Source organism: Athene cunicularia, assembly GCF_003259725.1.
Source record: "Athene cunicularia isolate RWA chromosome 1 unlocalized genomic scaffold, athCun1 chr1_part1, whole genome shotgun sequence".
Classification (NCBI taxonomy): Eukaryota; Metazoa; Chordata; class Aves; order Strigiformes; family Strigidae; genus Athene; species Athene cunicularia.
In genome coordinates, this window is record NW_020799091.1 from 98,626,476 (window position 1) to 98,649,230 (window position 22,755).

A 22,755-nucleotide genomic window follows, 5' to 3' on the forward strand; every position below is an offset into this window, starting at 1 on the left:
AAGCTTTGCTTATTTTTGTTTATTTTTTCCAATGTCATTCATTTTAGCCTAAATGTTTGCAAAATAAAGTAGATCAAAGGAAAGGAGTTAAAAAAATAAGGTTTATTAGAACAGGAACAACCACTGACAGAACTGCAGAAGAAAGATTTTTACAGTATAGATTTTATTCTATTAGATCTTTTTCAACAGATATGTTGCTCCTGACTACATCTATAAATGCCTTTTGAACTCCATGTACAATAGGCTTTAAGTGGTCTAGACTTTCAGATGGATCAAGTTATGAAGCAAATGTCTCTTGTATTTTGGGTGTTAAGCTGCCTGTTGGTGCATTTAGCTGTCGGAGATGTCTCAGTGTTATCTCTTCAATGATGTTAGCTTTAGATTGTCATCTGCTTGAACAAGAGGGTTCATGAGGTTCCCTAAGCAATTGCTTCCTCTCTTGCACATCCCCTGACAGAAGAAAGCAGAAAGTAGTTTTAAGCATGAGGGCAAGGCTCCCCAGCACTGGGGGGAGGGGCTGCCAGGTGCTTGTCTATTCCACTGTAGCTTTGACAGGAAAGTCGTTGTGCCTGCCGGCGAGCGGGTCCCCCTGGGCAGCGCCCTTCTGGCAGGTAGGGCCGGGGTTTCTCCCGCCCGCGGGAGGGGCGAGGGCAGAAACGGGAAGGGGCGCCCTGGGCAGAGAAGGGGCCTCCGCGCTGGCGCCCTCAGCCGGAGCCCTCCCACAAATCCAGCCCCCGAGCCTGCGGCTTCCCTCACTTTTGCGCATCGATTGAAACCGAGCTCGTGCAGTTCACCTAGGCGCCCTTCGGTCGCGCCGCAGGGTGGGGATTTGCAGCCTGTATGTGCTTAGTATCACTCGAAATTTCGCTGCAAGGGGCGGTTTTTTAAATTATCAACCCGGTTCGTGTTTTGTGCTGTATCTTACGCTCCTTTTTTAACCAGCTTTTAGAGCCTGTTTATGAAGATAAGCCAGCCCAGAGAGCAGAGCCCTCTGAAGGAACCGACGTCCTCACCTTAACTGATGTACGAAACGGCGCGCAGAAACGTTTTTCGTTGTTCTCAGGTCACAAAAAAGCTGAAACTGTTTAACTTAATATTTGATGGCCCATCTCTGTATAAAACGATGTACCGAAACGTCAGCGTTCAAGAAAATGTCATAAACTGCCTTGACATTTACTGTTATGGTGACAGTCTTTTAAAAGGCAGCCTTCGGCCCCACACTGCTACCGTAGTAGTTCTAGTTGACTGAGGTGGTTGTAATTTTCCAGTTTACCATGTTTACTACAGTTCTTCAGTTTCTTAGTTTTATAGTTTGTTGAGATAAGAATGTCCTTCAGAGTAATACATCTCCTGCACTCTTACTTAGCTGCAGAAGGGAACAGCTTCACCAGTCACATAGGAAAGAGAATGCCTGAAAACCAGTCCTTGAAAGAGTTTCAAGCAGACAACATCTTAATGTTGTTACAGGTTCAGAAACTTCAAGTTCAGACTAAGTTAAGCAGAATAGAAAAATGACCTCTCAAAGAGAACAAACTACCCTAGAGCTCCCCAGTGGTTTTTTTTCATCCTCTAAGAAGCGTTTGAGATTACAATCACCGAGAGGATGAAATTATGTAACTGTTTTGGCGTGGAAATTCTTGTCTTCATAAATTTAAGTCTGACTTTTTTTTTTTTAATCATTCATCCTTTTACCTGTTTCTAGTTTATTGGAAAGACTGCTGTGAATGAAAACCCTATTCTGCATTTTTATAAGCAATAGAGTGCTAGAATCTGCTACTGACTTAAATAATCAGCTGAGTATAAACTGTGACTTTGGTTAGCCTATGAGCAGTCAAACTCTGTGTAACTTGGAATCCAGAAAATCTGTCTTCAAAAGCTTTTTTTTTTTTAAGTATCTCTTAACACCTGTATTTCCTGGGGATCAAAATGAGCTAGGCATTTTGGCTGTTGCACTGAATTGGACAAGAATATGCAGGAGACGACAGGTTTAACTTGTCATTTTATAGGCTACTAATCTCAAGATGTTACAGGTAATAGCCATAGTCCAGTATCTGGTCTGCCTGCCAGGAAAAGCATATTGAATCAACATAGGAAGAGACCTAACCTTGCTAAAATATAAGTAGGTAGCTACATAGGGGTTTTCTAAATTTTTCTGTGGATTAACTGATGCTATTTCTGTTTTGTAAGGCCCTTCATTTACCTGCTGCTGTACCTGAAGTTCCCACCTCACCAAAACATGAATTTCCTGCAGACTGGAGTATTAAAACACGACTTCTATTTATGTCTTCCAAACCGTTTACCTGGGCAGAACATTTAAAAGCACAAGAGGAAGCTCAAGGATTTGCTCAGCATTGTAGAGCTACAGAAACAAACTTGCCACAGAGCATACAGGTAATACTTTGAGGGTAGCTCAAAGTTCCAGCTTTAGAATGAAGAATGTACCTTTGCATCTTTCCTTAAACGTGATGGCATTGAAAGCTTGACTGTGTTTTGATTTGGTCTTCCTTTCATTGAGAATAAGCCTTGCTTAGATACTAATTTAATTCTGTCCATGGATTGTACTCACCATGGCAAACAGTGGTGAGTGGTCATTTAACTTCAGCTGTGGAGTAGTTGCCAGTTGCTGTCTATCTTCAGTCTGGCTTACTCACAAGCCTGGGATTATTTTTTTAGTACTGTCATTTTCTAACCCATCACTTGCAATGCTGCCTTAAGTAAAGCATTACTGTCCTCATAAAATACTTTTTGACATCTAGGAACCAAAGCTGTCGACAGAACTGCGTTGTGCCTTTCAGCAAAGCCTCGTCTACTGGCTTCACCCTTCACTGCCATGGCTGCAGCTGTTCCCTCGGATTGGAGCAGATAGGAAAATAGTTGGAAAGGCTAGTCCTTGGTCACAGGATGAAGCCTTGCAACAAGCACTAATGAGCGACTGGTAAGTGGAGCCAAACAACTAATGTATTTGGTAAGATTAAGACAGTGGGATTTTAATTAATGCATAAGTTCTTTCCATGAGAAAGCTTTTTAATTTTTTTTTTTTTTCCAGTTAGAATGCTTGTTATTTTGAGTCCCAGGTTAAGGAAACGTAAGACTAAAGCTACCTTGTGTTAAATGCCCCTCTCCAATCCCAGTTGTTGATTTGGGTCAAATTCCATAAATCCTTTTAGCAGGTTGCCTTTGATGTTTCAGGTAAACCCATGTGCTAGAAAGCAAGTGTGCCGGGAGAGCACAGCAGTCACAAACGGGCAGTGTTTCAAAGTGCAGCTTCTTAGATGTTGAGCACATCTGAAAATCTGGCTAATCATTCAGTGTGGTCTCAGACCTGAGCAGAGTACACATCACAAACAGCCAGCCAAATCCAGTTTGATGTGTCAATAGCGAAGAATTAACTTCGTTACAGAACTGTTTTACTCTAATTTGCAGGTCTGTCAGCTTTACTTCGCTGTACAATCTGCTCAAAGCCCAGCTGTGTCCCTACTTCTATGTATGTACCTACCAGTTTACTGTCCTGTTCCGTGCAGCCAGTCTTGCGGGAAGTGATGTTATCACAGCTGTAGTTTCTCCCACGACTAGAGGTTTAAGGGAAGCCATGAGAAGTGAAGGTAAGGTGAAGCCAGTCCAATGAGGATTTGAATAACTGATAAAAGTGCATTAGCTGTGTTACCGTACCATTCATTGGTTGCTTTCCTCCTCTGTCCAAGGCATACAGTTTTCTTTACCTTTGGTAGAAGAAAGTAGAACCAGGAAACAAAAAAACTCTGAAGTGAATTTGGAAACAGAAGTTGCTAAAAGCCTCGAAGTGCACAACAGCATGGAAGAGGGAGAGTATGTAATAAGTCTTCTACAATGCTAGAACTCAGGGGCATCTACAGACTCCTGCACATTCCATTTGGAAGACCTTTGTAGGAAGTATTGTCTTCCTAACACTGATTCTGTGTTTCCCAGGGAACCAGCTCCAAGTGATGATGATGATGATGAAAGTTTCTCCTGGCTTGAGGAGATGGGAGTCAAAGACAAGGTTAAGAAACCAGATGCTATTTCTATTAAACTGTATCCTTTCTTTGCACATCAAGATGTATGATGCTGGAAAACCATGCAGATGTAATCTTGTGGTATAGGTTTAAGTTTTATAAAAGCTTTTGAGACCTTATTTCCAAATACTAATCCTTGCATTACTGCATATTAAGATACTCTGCGTGTCTTTTTGAATTTCTTTATGACAAGTATTTCTAGATGTTTTTCTTCTTGAAGGAAAAGCCATTGTGAATTGTTAGTGTAACTTTGTAAGATCCATTAGGTCACAGACTGATCTTGTCACCTCATATAGGTTCACTGGCAAGACTCATTGGCTTTTAAAATTTTTTTTAAAGTGTGTATGTTCATTTAGGCTAGGTTTACACTTGAAAGTAGTGTGGCATAGTAGGGGGACAGCTGTAAACCAGAGCAACTGTTGTTGAGAACCTATAGGTGTTTCAGAGCGACTGATTAACTCTCTTCCCCTGATTTCATTTGCCTTCAGAGTACCTGATTTCTAATAATGAAATCAGAAGTCAAGTTTAAGATGCTGCTTAATATTTGAAGAACAAATCTGAATCAGTGTAAAGCTGGGTGGGGTTGTTTTGGGTTTTTTTGTTTAAATTACTTGATTGGTTGGGGGGAGGGAGTTTCTTCTGGAGTTGCACTGCTCCAATTCTTCCATGGTTGCACTGATGCTTTTTCCTTCCTCACGCCTTTCCTTTGACTCCAGTCAATACAGTCGTAAGGAGAAGCATGAGGTACAGATGGATCACAAACCCGAATCCCTCGTGTTAGTGAAAGGAACAAACACATTCACCTTGCTGAACTTCTTGATAAACTGTAAGAGTCTAGTGGCTGTTGCAGGTCCACAAGCAGGGCTTCCACCAACTTTACTGTCCCCTGTTGCTTTCCGAGGTGGAACAATGCAGACGCTCAAAGTAAGTAACACACTGTCTCTTTTCTAAGAAAATAAAGTTGTTTCTTCACTCAGTAAATTAGACGCTGCCTTTGTAGGGTTTCCCTCAGGTACAGCAGAGTCGTTTTTGTTGCGGTAGCCCGAGTTAGCATTTTGACTGTGATGCAGACTGCCTCCTAAATCGCCTCTATCCACATCGATCTCTGCTGCTAAACTGAAATCCCAGTATTTCCATTCTTCACATCCTGATAAATAAGAGGTTAAGCAGACTTCCCAGATACTAAAACAGTTGTTAAAAAGATTCTCCTGAGATCTCACAAGGTCTCAAACTGTACCACTGCTGCTTGTGATGAGGGAGCCTTGGACCCACGGCTCACTATCTCTTACTGGAAGAGGGGGTGTGTATGAAAGGATATGCTGGTAGTACAGGTAGCTCAGTCATCTTCGCCCAGAGCAGTAGTTCATCAAACTGTTCTTCTGTGGTTGACTTTCTTAATACTGTGTAGCATTCCTGCATATCACAGTCAGTACATTTTAGGAGTTGTTACAAAGATAGTAAAACCATTATTCTAATACTCTATACTAGTATTTACTAGAATATACAATTCAGTACATAATTCTAATGCATTGAACAGTAAATTGACAATATTGAAAAGCATTTTTAACTTTTAGTGGGACTGTGGCACTGCAGTATTAAAGTAAATTAAAATTAGGACTTGATTTGGCACGTCAAAAACGAATCCTGTGTGGTCTTTTCTTCAGGCTCGCAGTCTAAATGCCAAAGCCAGGGTTCACTTGGCCTACGAGGATATATTCAGTCTGGAGATCGTAGGCCCCATCCTGCCTCACTCCCTGCATTCACTGACGATGCTGCTCAAGGCCGCGCAGGGGGGAGCATTCTCTGCTATATTATATACCCATGAGCCCACTGCCGTGTTTAACACTAATCTTGACGCTGCAAGCCCTGCCTCAAATAAGGTAAGGAAATTAGCAGAGACGATCTTTCCTGTTAGGAATAGTATCTTTATTACAAACAATAGGACACCGAGTGACACAAAACTTTCCCTTAATACATGGGTTTACACCCAATTACTTGTGATCACCAGCTGGGAGCCCTTGGGACTGGTCATTCCCTCAGAAATGGAATCACAGGAAAAATGAGCTTTTCAGGAGTTCCCCAGAGGCACACCAGTGAACATTAAGAACTACAGGTATTTCAAGCAGAAATACCTATTCCTTATCTCTGTTCTTCATGTGAATTTATGCAGGAAGCTGTATGCAAAGATCTTTCTACATGTGGACTGCATCCTAAGACACTGGATCAACTGAGTCAGTGTCCAACATTGGGAAAATCTTCCATCCGATTTCTGGAAATGAAGGATTATGCTTATACCTGGAAGTCCTAGGTATGCTAGTGCCATTGACTGGAAAAGAACGTGTAGTTGCTGTACTCATCTGGGTCTACACAGGTGGCACCTGTGCATCACCAGGAGGGATATAGTCTAGTTGAACATCACCTATCATTCAAAGGACTTTTGAGGGAAATTAAGGAAGAGGTCTTTTGTATTTTAGAAAGCCTTTTTTAAATAAAACTTGATAAAACATGATTATTTTATTGGTCTGAACTGCATCTGGAAGGTCAGTATTCTTCATGCACATGCAAACTCTATTGTAAAGTTCAGAATTTCTGCCACTGCTCTGTACAGTACCTCATAACCATTCTGGAGGGGTGGAATTCTTAGTAAAAAGCTTTCCAAGACTGCTTACAGGAGCTTGACAGCTACACCTTGGTATGTTGCACCTCTTGGTTTGGAGTCAGTTCTGAACACCACAAAGCCACATATGAAGTCAGATGGCCACAGGCACAGAGTTCTAGCTGCAGCTGAATCAGATTAAAGGTTAAGATTTGTCAGAATGCTCAGCGTGGCTGTAGTATTCCCATACCCACTTACATTAAAAGGAGCTGGACTGTTAGCAGCAATTTATACAAAGCATAACCTGAATCAGAACAAGCTGCACCAATAAAACTGGACAGAGAAAATGAGAGGAAGGACGCAGCTGCTGCTCTGACTATGTTCATAGTAAGAGTAGAATTTATTCACAGGTTTCATACAATCTGTTTCACTGCAGGTAGACTAAACCAAAGCTGGTATTTGGAGGTGTGTAGGTCACTTTTCACCCAGTTACGGGGTGATCAGATGCCTACAGCAGATTATACTAAAGCTAGAGAGCAAGATCTAGAAGAGTCATGCCTATGCCCTCCCACAAGATTCCTAATGCAGCCGCTATTTTACACAGAAAATAAAGCAGTGCTCATGCCCCATGGTCAGCTGCCCTCATCTTTACTACAGTGCGGTTCAGCTCACCATCTCTGTAGCGCTCTCTGATTCTGAAACAGTAACATTAGACTGGAGCCCTGACCTACTTGAGGAAAGAACCTGTACACTTTAAAATGTGGGCACTTATTGCAGATTGAGGCAGGATGAAAGCTTCCTGTGCCATCCAGTTACTTTGATCATCACTGCTTGAAGGATCCTACCCTGAGAAGACGGTATGTATACAGTTACCCTGGAAAACTTTCTATTTGTTACCTTACAGTAACTGCCTTGACACTCAGCTCAGTGCTACTGTGAAGAACACAGCATCTTGAAAAACCTAGGTAAAGTCACTCTCTTATGATGGAAAAGGCATCTTTGAATATTACTTTGATTAATGTCAAATACTTTTTCTGGTGGAGTTCAGAGTAGTACAATCAATCTTTACGCTTGTCCCTAACTAATCTAGAAGCAAATTACAGAACTTTTCCTCCTTTTGCCCTTCCATCAGACACCAAGTGAAAATCTAGTGCTACTGGCAGCATGGGAAAGAGCAGAAAATGGGGTTTCTAAAGGGGGTGGTGTGTTTAACTACACTTCCATTTCCAGTCACTCTTCATTTGAGATTAAGTTAACTCAGTGCCATCACGATCTGGTTTGCCTGCCTCCACCAGCCATAGCCTCTGCCACCGGGCACCATAGTCCGCTGAATCCGCACACCAGCCCAGCTGTAGGGCACCAGCAGCGGTTCTCACAGCCACCATGTTCCGGTGTGCCCAGCCGCATGCTGCCTCCCCTGCTGTCACACGGGTGAGCTCTTGGGAAAGCTGCTCATCACCTCAGAGCCCACTGCCCAGTCTCCAAACAGGTGGCACCTTCCCAGCATGTACTAGAGGAACTGGCCTCCTTCCAGAGTGTGTTAGCACATGGAAGAAGTTACTGGAAACAATAGGAAAAAGCAATTCTGTAGCTGCCTCCATGGGAAAGCAATTTTAATCGAGCCAATAACCATTCTGGTATGTGGCCTTGAGCCTGTTTCTAGGAAATATAGTCATTAATTTCAGTTCATTTGTATTTTCACATCTAGCATGTGAGTTACAGCAAGATGCTAACACCAATTTTTAAAAATCTGACTTGCAATTACATTCGTGTAGTCTAGAACTGCGTCATTTCAAATATTTACCACAAAACTTTAGCACAAGCACTGCACCATTACTGGAGCTGTAGCTCCTCATCAATACTGTAAAGTGTTGGTTTTAAAGCCATAGCTTTGCCTGTAATTTCATCAGCATATTCCAGTTGCTTACAGCTCTGGGATTCAGTGGTGTTCTTGAAGCACACTTGGCTCCAATGAACCTTTCCCATAAAAAAAGTTAACAGCATTATGCTACCCCGTCTGCTGCTTTCCACCTGAAGGTATTTTCAGTAAATACTACCATAATTCCAGATGCTTGTAGAGCAGTATGATTTATTTAGCCTATCCAAATGGGTGAATTTTATCACAACTGTGATTTATTTGGGAGAGTTAGGAACTGAAGCAGTTGGCTCCGACTTCGTATAGTTCTTGCACCTGAAGAGGCAATTTTACATTTCCCAAGGCACAGGAACTTAACCTTCCTGCTCCCCCAGTCCTAAATATTTAAAAACTACAATTAGAAGATTGCCAAGAAATCGTTCTGGTGGAAGCTGGCTACGAGTTCTTGGGCACCTGTTTCAAAATGCTCCCCGCCACAGGGATGTCAGAAGCGCTTTCACCGAGATTACTTCTAGGAAGATAATTGTGTAGAGCAAAAGGAAATCCAACAGCCAAACAGATCATGTCTTCCATCAGCAGGAGTCACAGACTATTCACCTTTAAGACAGCTAAAGTGCTGCATAAATAACCAGGTTCCAAGAGAGGGTTTCCTTTTCTTTTTAATATATCACTACTTATCTATTCCTGCATGCAAAGGACACTCAAACCAATTCAAATTTACAAATTTAACAGAAGCACATCGCTGCACTAGCTTTAGATTCATATATCATTCTGAACAACAAGGAACTGAACTAAAACAGAAACCTCAAAGAGTGTCATAATTAGGGCATAACAGACCTTAATTTTCCTTTTTTTGTAAGTCTTAAGACCAGAGGTTAAACCCACATACAGTACCACATCTGTAAGGCAGGAAATCCAGAACTTGCATAAATAGTTACTTTTAAAATGGTGCTGTCAATGGGACTTATTTCACCTGCTCTTTGCTGCTGTGAGATAACGTGTATCTTTGCATTACACATGGGGAATATAGACCCCAAAAAAGAACAAATAACAAGAGATTGTACATTCCCAGATTTGACACTATACAGCTGTGAAACCAATGCTGACACGGACACCACAGATGAAACAGAATGATCTACATCTCTGATGTTTTAGATCTATCAAGCCAGACATTTAAACAGAAGTCTGATTAGGAGCTGCTCCCACATCCCGAATTACTTCAAGTCATACATCAAAAAGCCAAACTCCAGTTAAGACAGATACACCCCGTTCTCCCACTGCAGATCTTTCCATTGCTGTACTACTGTATTTACTTTTGGCTTTTTATACACACCTTCCAACTCATTCAGCAAATGAGGTAAGATCATCTTCAAACATTTAGTCAGAGACTGAAGGTGAGAAGCCGAAGGGAAAAAAGTTTAATTAGAGACAACTACGTCCATGAAAATTAAGATTAACTAGACATTTCTAGAGCGCTTTGACAGACTAGTAAGGGGCTTTATTTCTCAAAAGTGTGTGGTGGAGAACCAAATACCATTTCTCTGTTGTACGAAACATGAGACATTGATCCTTGTCCCTTAAGGGCAAAGACAGACACCTTGTTCTGTTAACAGTTGACAGATAGACACAAGTTACCTTACTTTGTGAAAGAAGAGGTACTAGTAATTCTTCACCCCCACGTTCCTACTACTCTTGCAAAGGTCATTCACTTTAGGCCTGAGCACAGCCTTAGTGCACACAAACGATACTTTGTTCCTGTCCCAAAGCAAGCTCTGGTCAGTAGATGTAATAAAAAGACTGACCTCAAAAAGACTTTTCTGAAATAAGCACCTGAACTACTAAAGTCCATGAATCTTGGCGGTCTGCTCGGAACTCAGACAAATCTGGCAAGAGGTATACAATGCCCTTTTCAATTCAAAGTGCACATAGCTAAAGGACTAATACTTAAATTTAAAAAAAAAAAAAAAAAAAAGAGGAAGGGGAAAAAAAAAACCAAAAAACAAACCAACCCACAGGAAAAGCTTTCTACATCCTCTCCACTGTCAAACTGCCAAAACTCTGGATCAGGCTGTCTCCTTGAGGGCAGAGTACCATTACAGAAAATTTAAGCCCCAGGAGTTAATTTGGTAATAGTCCAAAGCAACCAAAAATGACTAGAACTGATTCTGCAACCCTAACAGCTGTTGAAAATCTTCATAAAGCGTACTTTTATACTGTGCGTTTCTTCAAAAAAGTTGTTTTGGCATACATTTTAATTACTGTTTACTGACCAGTGATTAAGATTATGAACTTGTGCTGCTTTATTGACCAAGTTGGGTACATCAATTTTAAGCATCATTCTATCCCCTCCCTCCCCCCCCAAATCCAGTTGTAGATTTGTTTCAAGAGTTTAAAATTCACATTAACCACAAATTCATACAATCAACATCAGGCAGCGTGTTAATTTGTTTGGAATAGACAACTCCGTCATCTCCCTTCTCAGAACATGCAGGGAGAGTCACCTTTACATTGCAAGTCTCATCGGTTCCATTGCTGGACTTTCTGCCACCCTTCTGAAAGCCAAGTCTTTTGCCTAATCACATCTGTCCTAGAGTACGGGCTGTACGGCCAGTCGCAGTGTACCACTGAGTTAAACCCCCGACCAAAAGCCAAGGAGAAGCCACGGTGCTAACGCTGTACAACAGGGCTACCACCGCCTGCCTTCTCGCAGGGGTCACAGTACTGGCCCAGTATCTGTCCAGCAGTACACGCCAGCCTCGACGAGACTAAGGTAAGCTGTGCGACTTTTTACCAGCTGTCGGCAAAAGCGCAGGAGTAGCTTTACCGAGACCAGGGAAAACTGCAGCATAGTACAAAACAGTATGAAAGTGTTAACATTCCGTATTGAAGAGAAATTGCATGAGTTTTAAAACAAGGGTTTAGATTACTGATGCCTCCAGAGTCTGTCATCTGATTTAGTCATTTAAGAAATAATTACATCACTAATGTAAACAATATAAACATACCAAAAACTAAGTATGATTTAAATACATTTTGATGGTACAAAAGAAAAACCTGAAGGTGTCTGTACAGTTTTTACAACGTGGGAATTGCCAATGTATTTACAACATGAAAGGGCAAATACCATTTTTGTGCAGAGTAAAATTATCTGAAATAATGTCAATATAAAAAACAATATCTAGCGGTGTGAGGCACTCCTAAACATGGTGGTATTAACCATGCTTTCCTTTGGTACAAGTCCCATCGCTTGGAGAGCCGCAGTTGCTGCTGTGGCTTTAGCATGCTTCTTATTAAGGCTGGCAAAAGTAGGCCTATATTCATTTCCATTGACTCTCACCTGTTTGCGAAAGAGAGGGAGGAAAAAAGAAAGCGTTAGAAAGGGCCTCTTCACTTCTGTTTTAAGACAGTGCTACAGAGCTCCACCAAGCACATTCCTTATATAATTCCTCTTTAAGGGTAGACAAAATCCACATCTGGTCTGCAAGCACAAGCATTTCCAAGTAGTAACTGCCAATACAAGATATTACATGAAAAAAGCAAGCCCACATCATAACTGAAGGATAAAACCAATCCAGTATTCACTACCTTTACAAAAGTAAGGCTTAACATCATACCTACAAGTAAACGATCAAGAACATGATACCACACAGGTTTAATAATTGTATTAAGAAGTGGAATGCTGTGTTTCTTCACACATTTACAGGTTATGTGCTTGAGAGATCTGATTTGGCCTTTACAGAAACAGGACTTTTAAATTTTAGCATTGAGACACTGCTTAGCAGTCCTCAGCCACCAGTCACAAGGCTGTTATGTTTATATATGAATTTATATACATGAATTTACACCACCTTTAATAGAGAAACTAACAGCAAACAAGGAAACTCAAACGCACCTTAAAAATAAAATGCTTGCGATGATCAGGCCCACTATCATCCACCAACACAAATTCAGGTGGTGACCATCTTCTTTTGTTACAGATCTCCATCAATGCAGAAACTGGATGTTTACCTTAAAGATAAAATGTATTTGAAATTTCAATGATGCTCTTGAAGCAATCATTGTCAATGAGATTTTTTTTTTTTAAATAAGTAAAAAAATCTCACCTGAAAGATCCTTCATCACAACGTAATGTCCAGATCTCTTTTGTGCCTTCTCTCCCACAGCAACAAGCCCTGAACAAAACACAGTAATGTTTACATTTATGATTCCCACCTGGGTTCTATATTCTCATCAGTAAAGCAGTAACATGTACCAGTGAAACCTGGAGACACAACACAACTGCCTTTTCCGAAAGCTTTCAAACTCCCTTCCATCCCAGCATTTTTTCCCCCTCCATACTACATGTAACATTCTTCCCAACTGCTCTAGTAAGACTCTTAACAAGCCAGGCAGTAGAAAACTTCTGAGTAGTCTTATGCAAGTAAGGGAACACCTGGTTTTCTGTGCCTTCTTTGGAGAAACACTGAACAAGAGAGAAACTTAAAAACATTCATTATTTGTTTTGTGCAAACGAAGAGTCATCTGCTACCTTAACAGTTTGCCTCTAATATACTAAACCTCTGAAGTATTTTCATGAAACAGTAAAAAGTACCTAGTATATCTTTTTTTATGATATGAATAGCACAGTGGTGTTCTTATAACATGTGCTCTCTTTATGTAACTATTTTAATACTGATCCTTTAGGTGCATATTCACAGCCCAATTACTGTGATTTCAATCACAGTGAATGTGAAGTAGAAGAGAAGCATGCAACTGGGCTCCGAGTCAATACAAAGAACACAAGTTCACTGTGAAACACAGAGGCTGAACATTTTTCTTTTTAAAATCTTGCAAGAGCAAGACATAAAACATAACAACTGCCAAAAATGTATCAAATGCCAATTAATCATACCGTGCTTAAGAAGTAACTCAAGTTTCTTTCCATTCATTTTGCCATTACCTTACATGTAAACGAAACACCTGACTGTTTTTTCAGATTTTCCTGGGACTTCAATCCTTCAATATCATTTGCTTCTTACCTCAATATGTTTCTGTTCCTGGCTTTGGTGAATAAAGACAGGGAGATACTGCAATTGTTTCCAGTTTCTTCCTGTTCCTTCAGCATTGTTTGGTTGGCATTTTATTTTGTTTTGCTTTAGAAGAAAATCCTTCCCTCCTGACCAGATTTTCATCCTAATATTCCAGCTCATAAGTAGGGACTTTGAGTGGCATGAAACCCTCATAGACAATAATCATTGAAACAAAGTTTCTTTTTTTTTTTTTTTCCTTACAAAATTTTATATCCAAAATAACCAAAGATTTCCACCCAAGGAAAAAAACCCTCTTCTATCATCCTCACATTAACTCCAGTTAATACTGTGTCTCCCTCACTCTAAGTCACTGACGCTTGCCTTCCACATTTTGTCCCTGGTACCTCAGGAGGGATTTTCAAAAAAGCAGAAACAGACTCCTGACAAGCTCTACTGATGGACCAAGTTTCTTTCAACATAGACAACCAACAATTTACTGGCTGACAGCAAAGCTCAAGAAGGGTTTGGTTTCAATGCTGTCTGTAGAGAACTAGAGTTCACTCTCTATCTAGAAAAATCAGGGTCTAAGCAAAAGCTACAGCAAAGGCAGACAAGTGCAGCCTACTGAGTAACCCCTTTGCAAACTGCTTGTTCCTGTAACTACACATAGTATTTGTTTGGGGAATAAGTTCCAAAAACATGTTAAAAAATCCTTACAAAACAAGAACATATTGGTTAATAACAGACAGACTCCTTTTAATCATTTCTGACTTTTCTTTAAACCTCTGCACAGAACTTTAAGAAAAAAATACTCTATACAGTTAATATCAAAGAACACTAAAGTCTGAAGAAGCTCTTCAGCTACTCATCATAAATGTTCAAGTACTGTTCAGCTGCTTCTTTGTAATGCACAAAACATGCTGCTTCCTCTAACATGAACTGTCTTCCCATATTATATATATATATATATATATATATATAAAAGTATTCTTTATCAAGGCAGAACGCCTTTAGATTTTTTGTGGAAATTATCATTTAAGATTGCATGTATGATAATAACCAAATATTTTAAAACTATGAAAATTAAAGCAAAGCCCAGCCTTCACTAAGGTTATCAGTATTTTCAGATTAATCTATCGCATTCCAGAAAGAGGCATCCTTTAACTCCATCTAACATTTCTGTTATAGAGGCACAGCATTCTGAAGCAGAGAGAGCAAACTACCTGTTACAGAATGCCCAGCACAATGAGGATCTGATCCTGTCTCAAGCCTTAGGGCTTGATGTTAGAAATTTCAGTATGAAATTCTGTAAGCATTAAGGGAATTTATATCAGAAACCACATGAGGATCCTGATGCACACTTCTAGAACTGGAAATTCAAGCTGATACAGCTCTGTGTCACCAAAATGTTTTTAAACGTTCAAAATGTTCACAGGTTGTGCAGCAATACTGACTCTTTCCTAGGACGTGACAAGAAGCAAGTGCCATAATGAACAGAGCTAACTCTTCCCTCCTGTCCACAAAAAATCCATCCCTGTTATGCAGGCTGGTTGAGCAACTAATACTGAAATCAACTGGTTTCCACTTCTTCCCTCTGATATTCATCAAGCTAAATTGAAGGAACTCTTACCAGCAGTGAGAACGTTACAAAAAAACATCTACAAAGATCACTGCAACTGATCAACAGTAACAATATATTTTTCAAACATTTTCTTGGTAATCACTCTGTCACCAGGTATCTCGCTGCGCCCACCCCCCCCCACACCTCTGCACAGAAGAAAAACAGCTATAAAGCAAGTTTGGTCATTGTTCATAGACAACGAAGATGTCTATTACTGTGTTCTGTACTTTGAGACTGCTGCAGTTTATAAAACTGTATTATGCTGTTAGAAGGTCTTTAGAATTCAGAAGGCAATGGATATTTTCATAACACAGTTTGCCTTCTCATTTTCTACCTCTTTGCACTTCATATTTAAATGTTTTAATTTTACTTTCACTGCTAGCTTGGTCACCTGAGCAGTACTGAACCATCTCTGTATTGAGAACTAGCATTTTGACACCTAAAGATTCCTCCAAAAACATCACTGCAAATAAACTCATCATTTGCATTTTTATGCTTTTTTTTTTCTTCCTAGATCAATTATGAGCATTGAAAAAAGCTCACACAAACCCATAATTCAAAGTATTTTCAGGCTTTAATATTAGATTACTTAATATATTAAAGGTTCCCAGTTCTTAAAAAATATTTAGGAGAACAACAGTAAGAATTTGTTTTCCCCACATGGGTGTTCAACTGTTTATTGTGGTAACATGTATAATAGAATAATTAAATCATAAATTGACTGCTGAAATTTGCATGTTGTATTTAAAATGGTTAGAACTTGCATAGATATTTCTGATGGAAATTTTCATAAACATTCACTTTGAAAACAGAAGTCTTGCTGAACATGCTGGTGAGACGGCCAGTCATATAAACCACACTGACAGCTTACGCAGCAGTGGGCTGGCCTATAAAAAAAAAGATAGTTCTTTTGACCCAAATGAGCCAAGTGCAACAGTTCTCCACCTGTGGCTGTGGACTATATAAAAGAGGAAGAGGTAATATTGCTAAAGCAGTCTTTAAAAACCATCAGTGAAACATCACTGTAGTTGAGCAGAGGTGCCTGCAGCAGGATCAAACCAGGAGACAGAACAGCAGGGAGATCAGATGGACAAAAAAGGCAACAGAATCCATTTGGAAGATGTAGAACCATCAGTATGACAGTCTATTCATGTCAGGACTTCAGCTGAAAGGCAGCAGTAACTCAACTCTGTAGCTCTCACCTCTGTCCTTCACCTCAGTTTAAAACTGATCAAATTATTCAATCTTCTACCCTGCCCCATTCCTGCTTCAGCCACTTTCTCTAGACCAACCACAACAGCTTTTCCACAATTCATTTCCCTGTCTGTGCCTTCCTACATCCAACTGAAGCACATCCCTTATTTAGGAACCACCAAGAAGCACTTTTTAAAATGGAAAGTGAAGGTTAGGGACAGGTAAGAACATCTGGAAGAGTTCACAGATGTAAGGACAAAGCCCCTATCTAAATTTGGGGCTTGAAAAACTAGTATCAAAAGTCATCTACATCATTCTCTTAATTTTTACAGTGAAACTGTACCCAGAAAAAGCTCACTACTTCAAAGTTATCTTGCCTATCTCCAAAACAGACATAAGAAATTCATACTGCCATAAGACATTTATGGAAGGGCTTACCTTTCCGATCTGTCTTAAAATCGACCATAATAGGCTCAACACTGCCTTCTTTGTTTTTTCCAAGCCCTTCTCCTTCTCTCCAGCCCATTTTTCTCATCAGTTGAGCTCCCATTCCTCCAGTTACAGGGGCTGCTCTTAAGAACTGATCCTATCCAGAAAAAGAAAAGTAAAACAAGTCCTAAAGTTAGCAGAGGGATTTTAAAAAATAAGTGGGAGCTTCCAAAAAATGTTTCTAACAACCTTTCACAGACTCAATTCAAAAAAAATACACCTTAGCTTTATATACATTAACATTTTGTATAAACCAGAATTCACGCAGACACACGAGACACAAATCAATATGTTCAAAAAAGAACAACTTAAGAAAATTCTAATGCAATCCAAAATCAGCAAGTGACCCATTTCAGACATATGTATTTAATAAAACAATAACCGTCCATTTTTAAGCACGCTACTTTGGTTCCAATGCATCTCTTCTCATCTTGTGAAAGGAGTCAGTGTTAACTGTTTAACTGGCAACATGTTTGCCAAGTGTACCTAGTTATTGAACAAAATACAAGCACATTTAGCAATGACATTCACATAGTGTTTAGGCGTATTTTAAATATAAAAAAAAAAAAGTTTTCCCATTTTATTATACAGCAGTTGCACATTCAAGTTCTACTCTGAAAATCCACATGAAACATACAGGTTTTTATTTTCTTTTTTTAAAGGAAAAAAAAAAGGCGCTTAGCCACACAGTTTAGCAGCAGTAGTCTTCACATTCTTTCAAATAATCATTAACATAATAGTTGTTAAATGGTGAAAGCTTATAAACAGAAATTTTAAAAATCTGTTTTGATGTAAAGAACTTTAAAAACTCCTTAAATGTTTACGTACCTAGGCCTCGATGGCCGCAGTGTTGTGAATAGTAGGGCTGGCATTGACCGTGGCAAGAAGGCAGCTACAAGGATTTGACCCTGAAACAAGTTTCCATATAGAGGGGTGAAAGTTCACAGGTTATTCTGTGAACTATCATCTCTCTTCTGCCCCCCCCGCTGACCCAAGTAAGTAAGTCAATCATTTCCATCACAGCAAAAAATTGCTTGCCTTAAAATATACAAGTTTACACACTGGCACTGATAAGTCCATCAGTTATTTCGCATAGTAGGTTACTTGATACATTGCCTAGCATTTTTGTGAAATGTTTATACTCACTATCAAAGCAAATTAATAGAAATATTTTTTTTGCTTTATTTTGAGTTGTGCTTGCAAAAGTAAGCATCTCCCAGATTTGGACAAAGGACTGACAGGTCCTGGGTTTTGATCTGTATGTAAACAAAACCAGAAGTCTTACTTTTGCAGGGACTAAAGATAATGTATTTTTAAGGGGATTTCAAATTGGCGACTGACACGCACTAATGATGCCTGTGTGTAATCCCCGCTATACATGGTGTTAAAAAATTTTTTTTAAAAAGTAATTGATGAAGATTGTGGCAGGATTTCTCCAAATATTTACCTATTATACAGTAAATACCTATCAATCATGCAACTGGATGCTGCATTTAATAACAAAGCGGTCTGATGGAAGAGTAGAGAGGCTAAGTGCTCCTCTCCAAATTTTTTCTGACTGGTGCAGACCATGCAGTGTGTGTGTACACAGAGACAATCAGTTTCTCCGATATGAACTGCCTCAAACTATATACCTAGAACAGCTTTTACTTACTTCCATTTTCATCCTCCCCTCTCTTTTCCAGGAACCTCTCATAAGAAAAGGGCAACCATGCCGAGAATGATACAAACCCCAGTCAATGTCACCCTGGGTTCCGATTCCTCTTTTGTACCTGCTTTGCAATGATAGAATTTTCAATATAAACATCTGTTTCATTATCACCAGTGTGTATTCAGTTCACAAATGACAGAGTGCAATTTCTTGATGAGGTCACTTTAATGTTACACAGCTTTCTCATCACACCTGTAAATGTACTAATTCAGGTGTTAGGAGTGGTGTAGAAAGGAGAACAGAATCAAAAATACTGCTATTTGTAGTGAAAAATCAAAGCCCCAGGTTCCTATATAGGAATTACCAGGGCCTGAACAAATTCCAAACACTGGAAATAAAAGAGAGTCCTAAATTCCAAAGTGTAATTTATTAAAAAAACCCTCTTGTAATGTGTGAATTCAGAATCCTATCTGGTAACTTTAGTAGGAATTTTTTACACTATGCTGACTCTTAAACATGTGCAACAGAACCGAGACAACAAGGAATTAAAAAATGAAAGTTTTGTTTCATTGCAGAATAGCTGTATTCAGGTATCACACTAGAAGGCTAAATTAAGTAATTCTGGTACCAATATGAAAGGAGCCAGGATAAGCCTACTTTGATTCAGTTTACTGAAGAAGCAAAGGCCTGCATCTGGGGAGAAAGTTATTTCAGTTTGGGTTTTTTTTAAGTAATAAATTGAATATAAATCTCTAATGTCACCTGTACAATTATATTATCTTCAACTGTTTTTCTATAATTTAATGACAAGACAACTTCACTCAGCCTGTGATTTAATAATGGGTAGCGCTGCATTTGTAATGACATTTGAAAACATAAAAATAGTAGAAACATTATCAAAAACAGGAAAGCAAGATAAAAATTTCTTTTCAGTTTTATGAATCACAAAATGCCAAGTCTCACAAAACTATTTAGCAACTATGTACCCTTGCAGATCTGGCCCATAGTGAGGATATCAAATGGAAGAGTACGTAACACAAAAACCACCCAGGTTTCTAAGTATTTGGTTACTGTTGTCAGAAATAACTATTTCTAAAACAATTGTTCTCTTTCATTCACTAATCTCAATTTCAGTAGACATGCATGAAAATTTAGTATTATTTTTCTCATCATTTGATCACTATATTCCATGAAAGGTCAGCCAAATAAAGCACACTTCCATTCTGCCAGCAGGTGGCGACAACTAATAGGCCACATTCTGTGTCAACACTGTCTTTAATAAGGCTACATAGTAAAACCTAATCACTTAAGAGGGTTTTTTAGTAATTTTAAACTATTCCTCTTTTAAAGCTACATTAAGGCAACAAATCTGGGGGGACATGAATGCCCGAATTAGCATTTTAAGGGCTTAAACAAACAAACAAACAAATCACACCTTGAAGATAATTTTACAGTTTTTTTTCTGAAACACAAGTTGGGACAGTCACCCTTGTTTAACAGCAACAGCTGTTTTGGGGAAAAAGATAGCATACAGCATTGAACTGAACAATTTATAAAACAGCACCTGCAACATCTGAAATAGGAAACCCACAAATATTTGAGATATCTTAAAATACATCTTCAATTTCTGCTCTCTGAAAAGACCCGTTCCTTCTCACAATGCTGACAGGACCCTAAAACATAAATTGTCAGGAGGAAGGTTTATTTCTTTGGAGCAATAATTTATTAAACAAAGGACAACAAAGCCTTAAAGGCAGTAGGTGGACAGTTTCAGCTACAGCAAAGTGGGCTGTCTAAAAGATTACTTTAAGACTAACTCCAAAGAATTTCCGAGTCAAGTACCAGGAACAAGCATCTGTCTTTGGCAAAACTTTTGCAAAGTAACTGAACTTTCCATTAAATGCACTGGCACTTTTGGCAGCAGCCACATTCCTTCCCCCAGCACAAGAGGAATAATACCTTTCTGAAAAATCCCATCAAATGCCTCACAAAAACTATGCTCACCATCAGTTTCAGGATTTCTGTTCACAGCTTTTGCATATAATCATTATAAAACAAGCTGAGACTAGCTGGAAAAACAAAACAACTGAACAGGGAGCCAGTCCAATATAACTAGCATACAGCTGATTTGCCTTGCACATGGCCTTCATTTCCAAGAAAAGCTCATTGTGTCATATAAAGCAACCGGAATACAAGTATTTTGGTAAGTGGCCTTGTTAGAAGGTCAGCAGTCCTCCAAGTGACAATCACAAGACACAGTTTTACCTCCATCATTAGCATGAGTCTTGCTAATCTGCTATGACTATGGAAGAATGGAAGGTATCTTGAACTTCTCAGACCTTGCTAAACAAATGAGAGCATTCTAATGGTCAAACTGTGTGTCATGCTTTAGCACAAATGAATGAAGCAGATCCCTAGCATTACCCTGTGTGCATAAAACATTGCAGAAATCTTGTTTGGAGAGCAAGTTTAGTCTATAGAATGAAGCTGATAAATCCAGAAATAAGTGGTGAGTCTGAGAAAGTCTGGGTAAGTTGACCTCAACAGAATTTGCTTGGAAAAAAACCTTATGTGACCACTTCCTCTGATCTGACATCTATTCAGCAGCACAGTCTATTTGTAAGAAAAAAACAGCAACATCCAGAACAAGTCGGTCGTATTTGTGAACTGATTACACCAATGATGATAAACTGAAACAGAAATCACTTTTCAAAAGAAAAAGATAATATTGTTCATAAATCTGTTTTACTGATACAAGAAACCTAACAACACATTATTGCTTTACAAATACTGCTCAGAACCCTATGCATGAACACCATGAATTAGCACATTACTTACAAACCATACTTCTAATTGGTATGTCAAACATTCAAGTATGCCATGTTAACCACTTCCGTAACTAATTTCCTTAAAATTGTATTGAGATAAAATTGAAATTGCAGGCATATTTTGGTTTGAGTACATATTACCTCTCCAGAGTCATTTTTAAAGTACAAAAAAATCCCCTGAAATCCAAGAAATGCAAAGTGAAGACAGCACTTATCAAACAAGTTCCCCGAGTACTTTAATTTTTCTCCCCTCCTGAAACTGCTCTTCTGTTTCGTTTTATCTGTCCAGTTTTGTGATTCTCTCTGTCAAGCACATAGTCTGTACATGTTCTAATTCTCTGTTTAATGATATACAACTAACTAGCTGACATGGGCCCTGTTTCTGCTAAACAGTGCACGTCCATGAGTCCTCTCATGGCAATCTCCCAAGAAAAATGCCTTGAGTAAACAACATCTTCAGTCAGAAACGTGCATTAATTCACACATACGACATACCCCCAGAAACTCCAGAGCCCTAGTAGAAGATGAAAAATTTTAAAATACTACTTTTTTTAAATGTTAAAACACATTCTTAGAAATAAGAAAGAGAGTATGAGTCTGACTTCTCAGTGCTACATTGCATAATTAACAGGAACCAAGTTACACAACTTCAAGTGCCTAAGTAAAACACAACCTGTACTTTGCATTTCATGGTTGGTTTGCATTCATGTCACTGAGAAAGATAACATGCATTCAGAACCCATTATCCCTACTTCACTTTTTATTGTGGATTTGTTCTCTAACCACAGGATGCAACTCCATATGAAGTTCACCAAACCTAAGTTTTGTGAAAGCTTTCATAGTCCCCACCATTCCTACAAAAAACAAAACAAAACAACAGGGCGAGTCTTGTGTAGCCCCTAATGCATTTTGTAGAGGGCGCATGACTGTAACTACTTGTCATCTCACGCGTTTGATGGCAATGTGCGTGCGAATATGAAACCTGGAAAGAGCAAAAGAAGTCAAGCTGAGGAATGCCAGAGCAGGAAAGAGGACTGTGTCCTCATCTTCTTCACCCAACTCTTCTTGTTTCCAGTAGCAGCCTCCTTTCTGACAAACCACATGATGCTTGCTAGGGAGGACGCCTACTACTGCAAACCACTGTACATTTTTACAGCTATGAGAAGGATAGAAGCACTTCTGCCAGCTCATTCTTATTTCTACATTCAACAAAACGTTCCAATACGCTTCTGCTCCTCACAGCAGTCATGTCCACAAGCCAGAGACCAGACTCTTTTATCATTTTCTCCCTATAAAGCATTCTGTTGGGTTGTTGTTTTGTTTGTTAGTTGTTTTGTTGTGGATTTTTTTAAAAGCAGATCACAAAATGAAATCAAAAGACCAAGGGAAAGCACACTTGCCTTCTCCACTTGATTTTTGTTAGTGGACACTCCTGTCACTGTAAGGCACAGAAGACCACT

General features: G+C 39.3%; 2 protein-coding genes across 3 annotated transcripts in view; one reads left to right on the forward strand and one right to left on the reverse strand.

The window, feature by feature from the left end:
• Positions 1–482: 482 nt before the first annotated feature.
• On the forward strand, positions 483–10,454 carry DONSON (downstream neighbor of SON). The gene is made up of 10 exons (XM_026846581.1): positions 483–611; positions 943–1,023; positions 2,188–2,391; positions 2,757–2,935; positions 3,424–3,602; positions 3,702–3,825; positions 3,946–4,050; positions 4,757–4,955; positions 5,696–5,911; positions 6,202–10,454. Exons 1-10 carry the CDS (start codon positions 483–485, stop codon positions 6,337–6,339), a joined length of 1,554 nt encoding a protein of 517 aa, XP_026702382.1. The 3' UTR covers positions 6,340–10,454.
• The window catches only part of SON (SON DNA binding protein), a 38,768-nt gene continuing 25,372 nt past the window's right edge, over positions 9,360–22,755 (reverse strand). Inside the window, exons 8-11 of one of the 2 annotated variants that reach the window (XM_026841396.1) lie at positions 16,766–16,913; positions 12,607–12,675; positions 12,396–12,511; positions 9,360–11,840 (exon numbers count right to left, since the gene is read on the reverse strand). In XM_026841396.1, the coding sequence (XP_026697197.1) occupies positions 11,682–11,840; positions 12,396–12,511; positions 12,607–12,675; positions 16,766–16,913 (492 nt within the window). In that variant the 3' untranslated portion in view covers positions 9,360–11,681. Of the gene's footprint in view, positions 11,841–12,395; positions 12,512–12,606; positions 12,676–16,765; positions 16,914–17,644; positions 17,725–22,755 lie in introns of those variants that run through there. The other variant, XM_026841404.1, reaches the window with a different exon arrangement.

What these genes read in the sequence shown, in the direction of transcription:
- DONSON (XM_026846581.1), top strand. Translation starts at nt 483, where the DNA reads ATGAGGGCAAGGCTCCCCAGCACTGGGGGGAGGGGCTGCCAGGTGCTT. An exon ending in CAAGCACTAATGAGCGACTG is followed by an intron (nt 2,936 to 3,423) that starts GTAAGTGGAGCC and finishes TCTAATTTGCAG; the next exon opens with GTCTGTCAGCTTTACTTCGC. An exon ending in GGAAGCCATGAGAAGTGAAG is followed by an intron (nt 3,603 to 3,701) that starts GTAAGGTGAAGC and finishes CCTCTGTCCAAG; the next exon opens with GCATACAGTTTTCTTTACCT.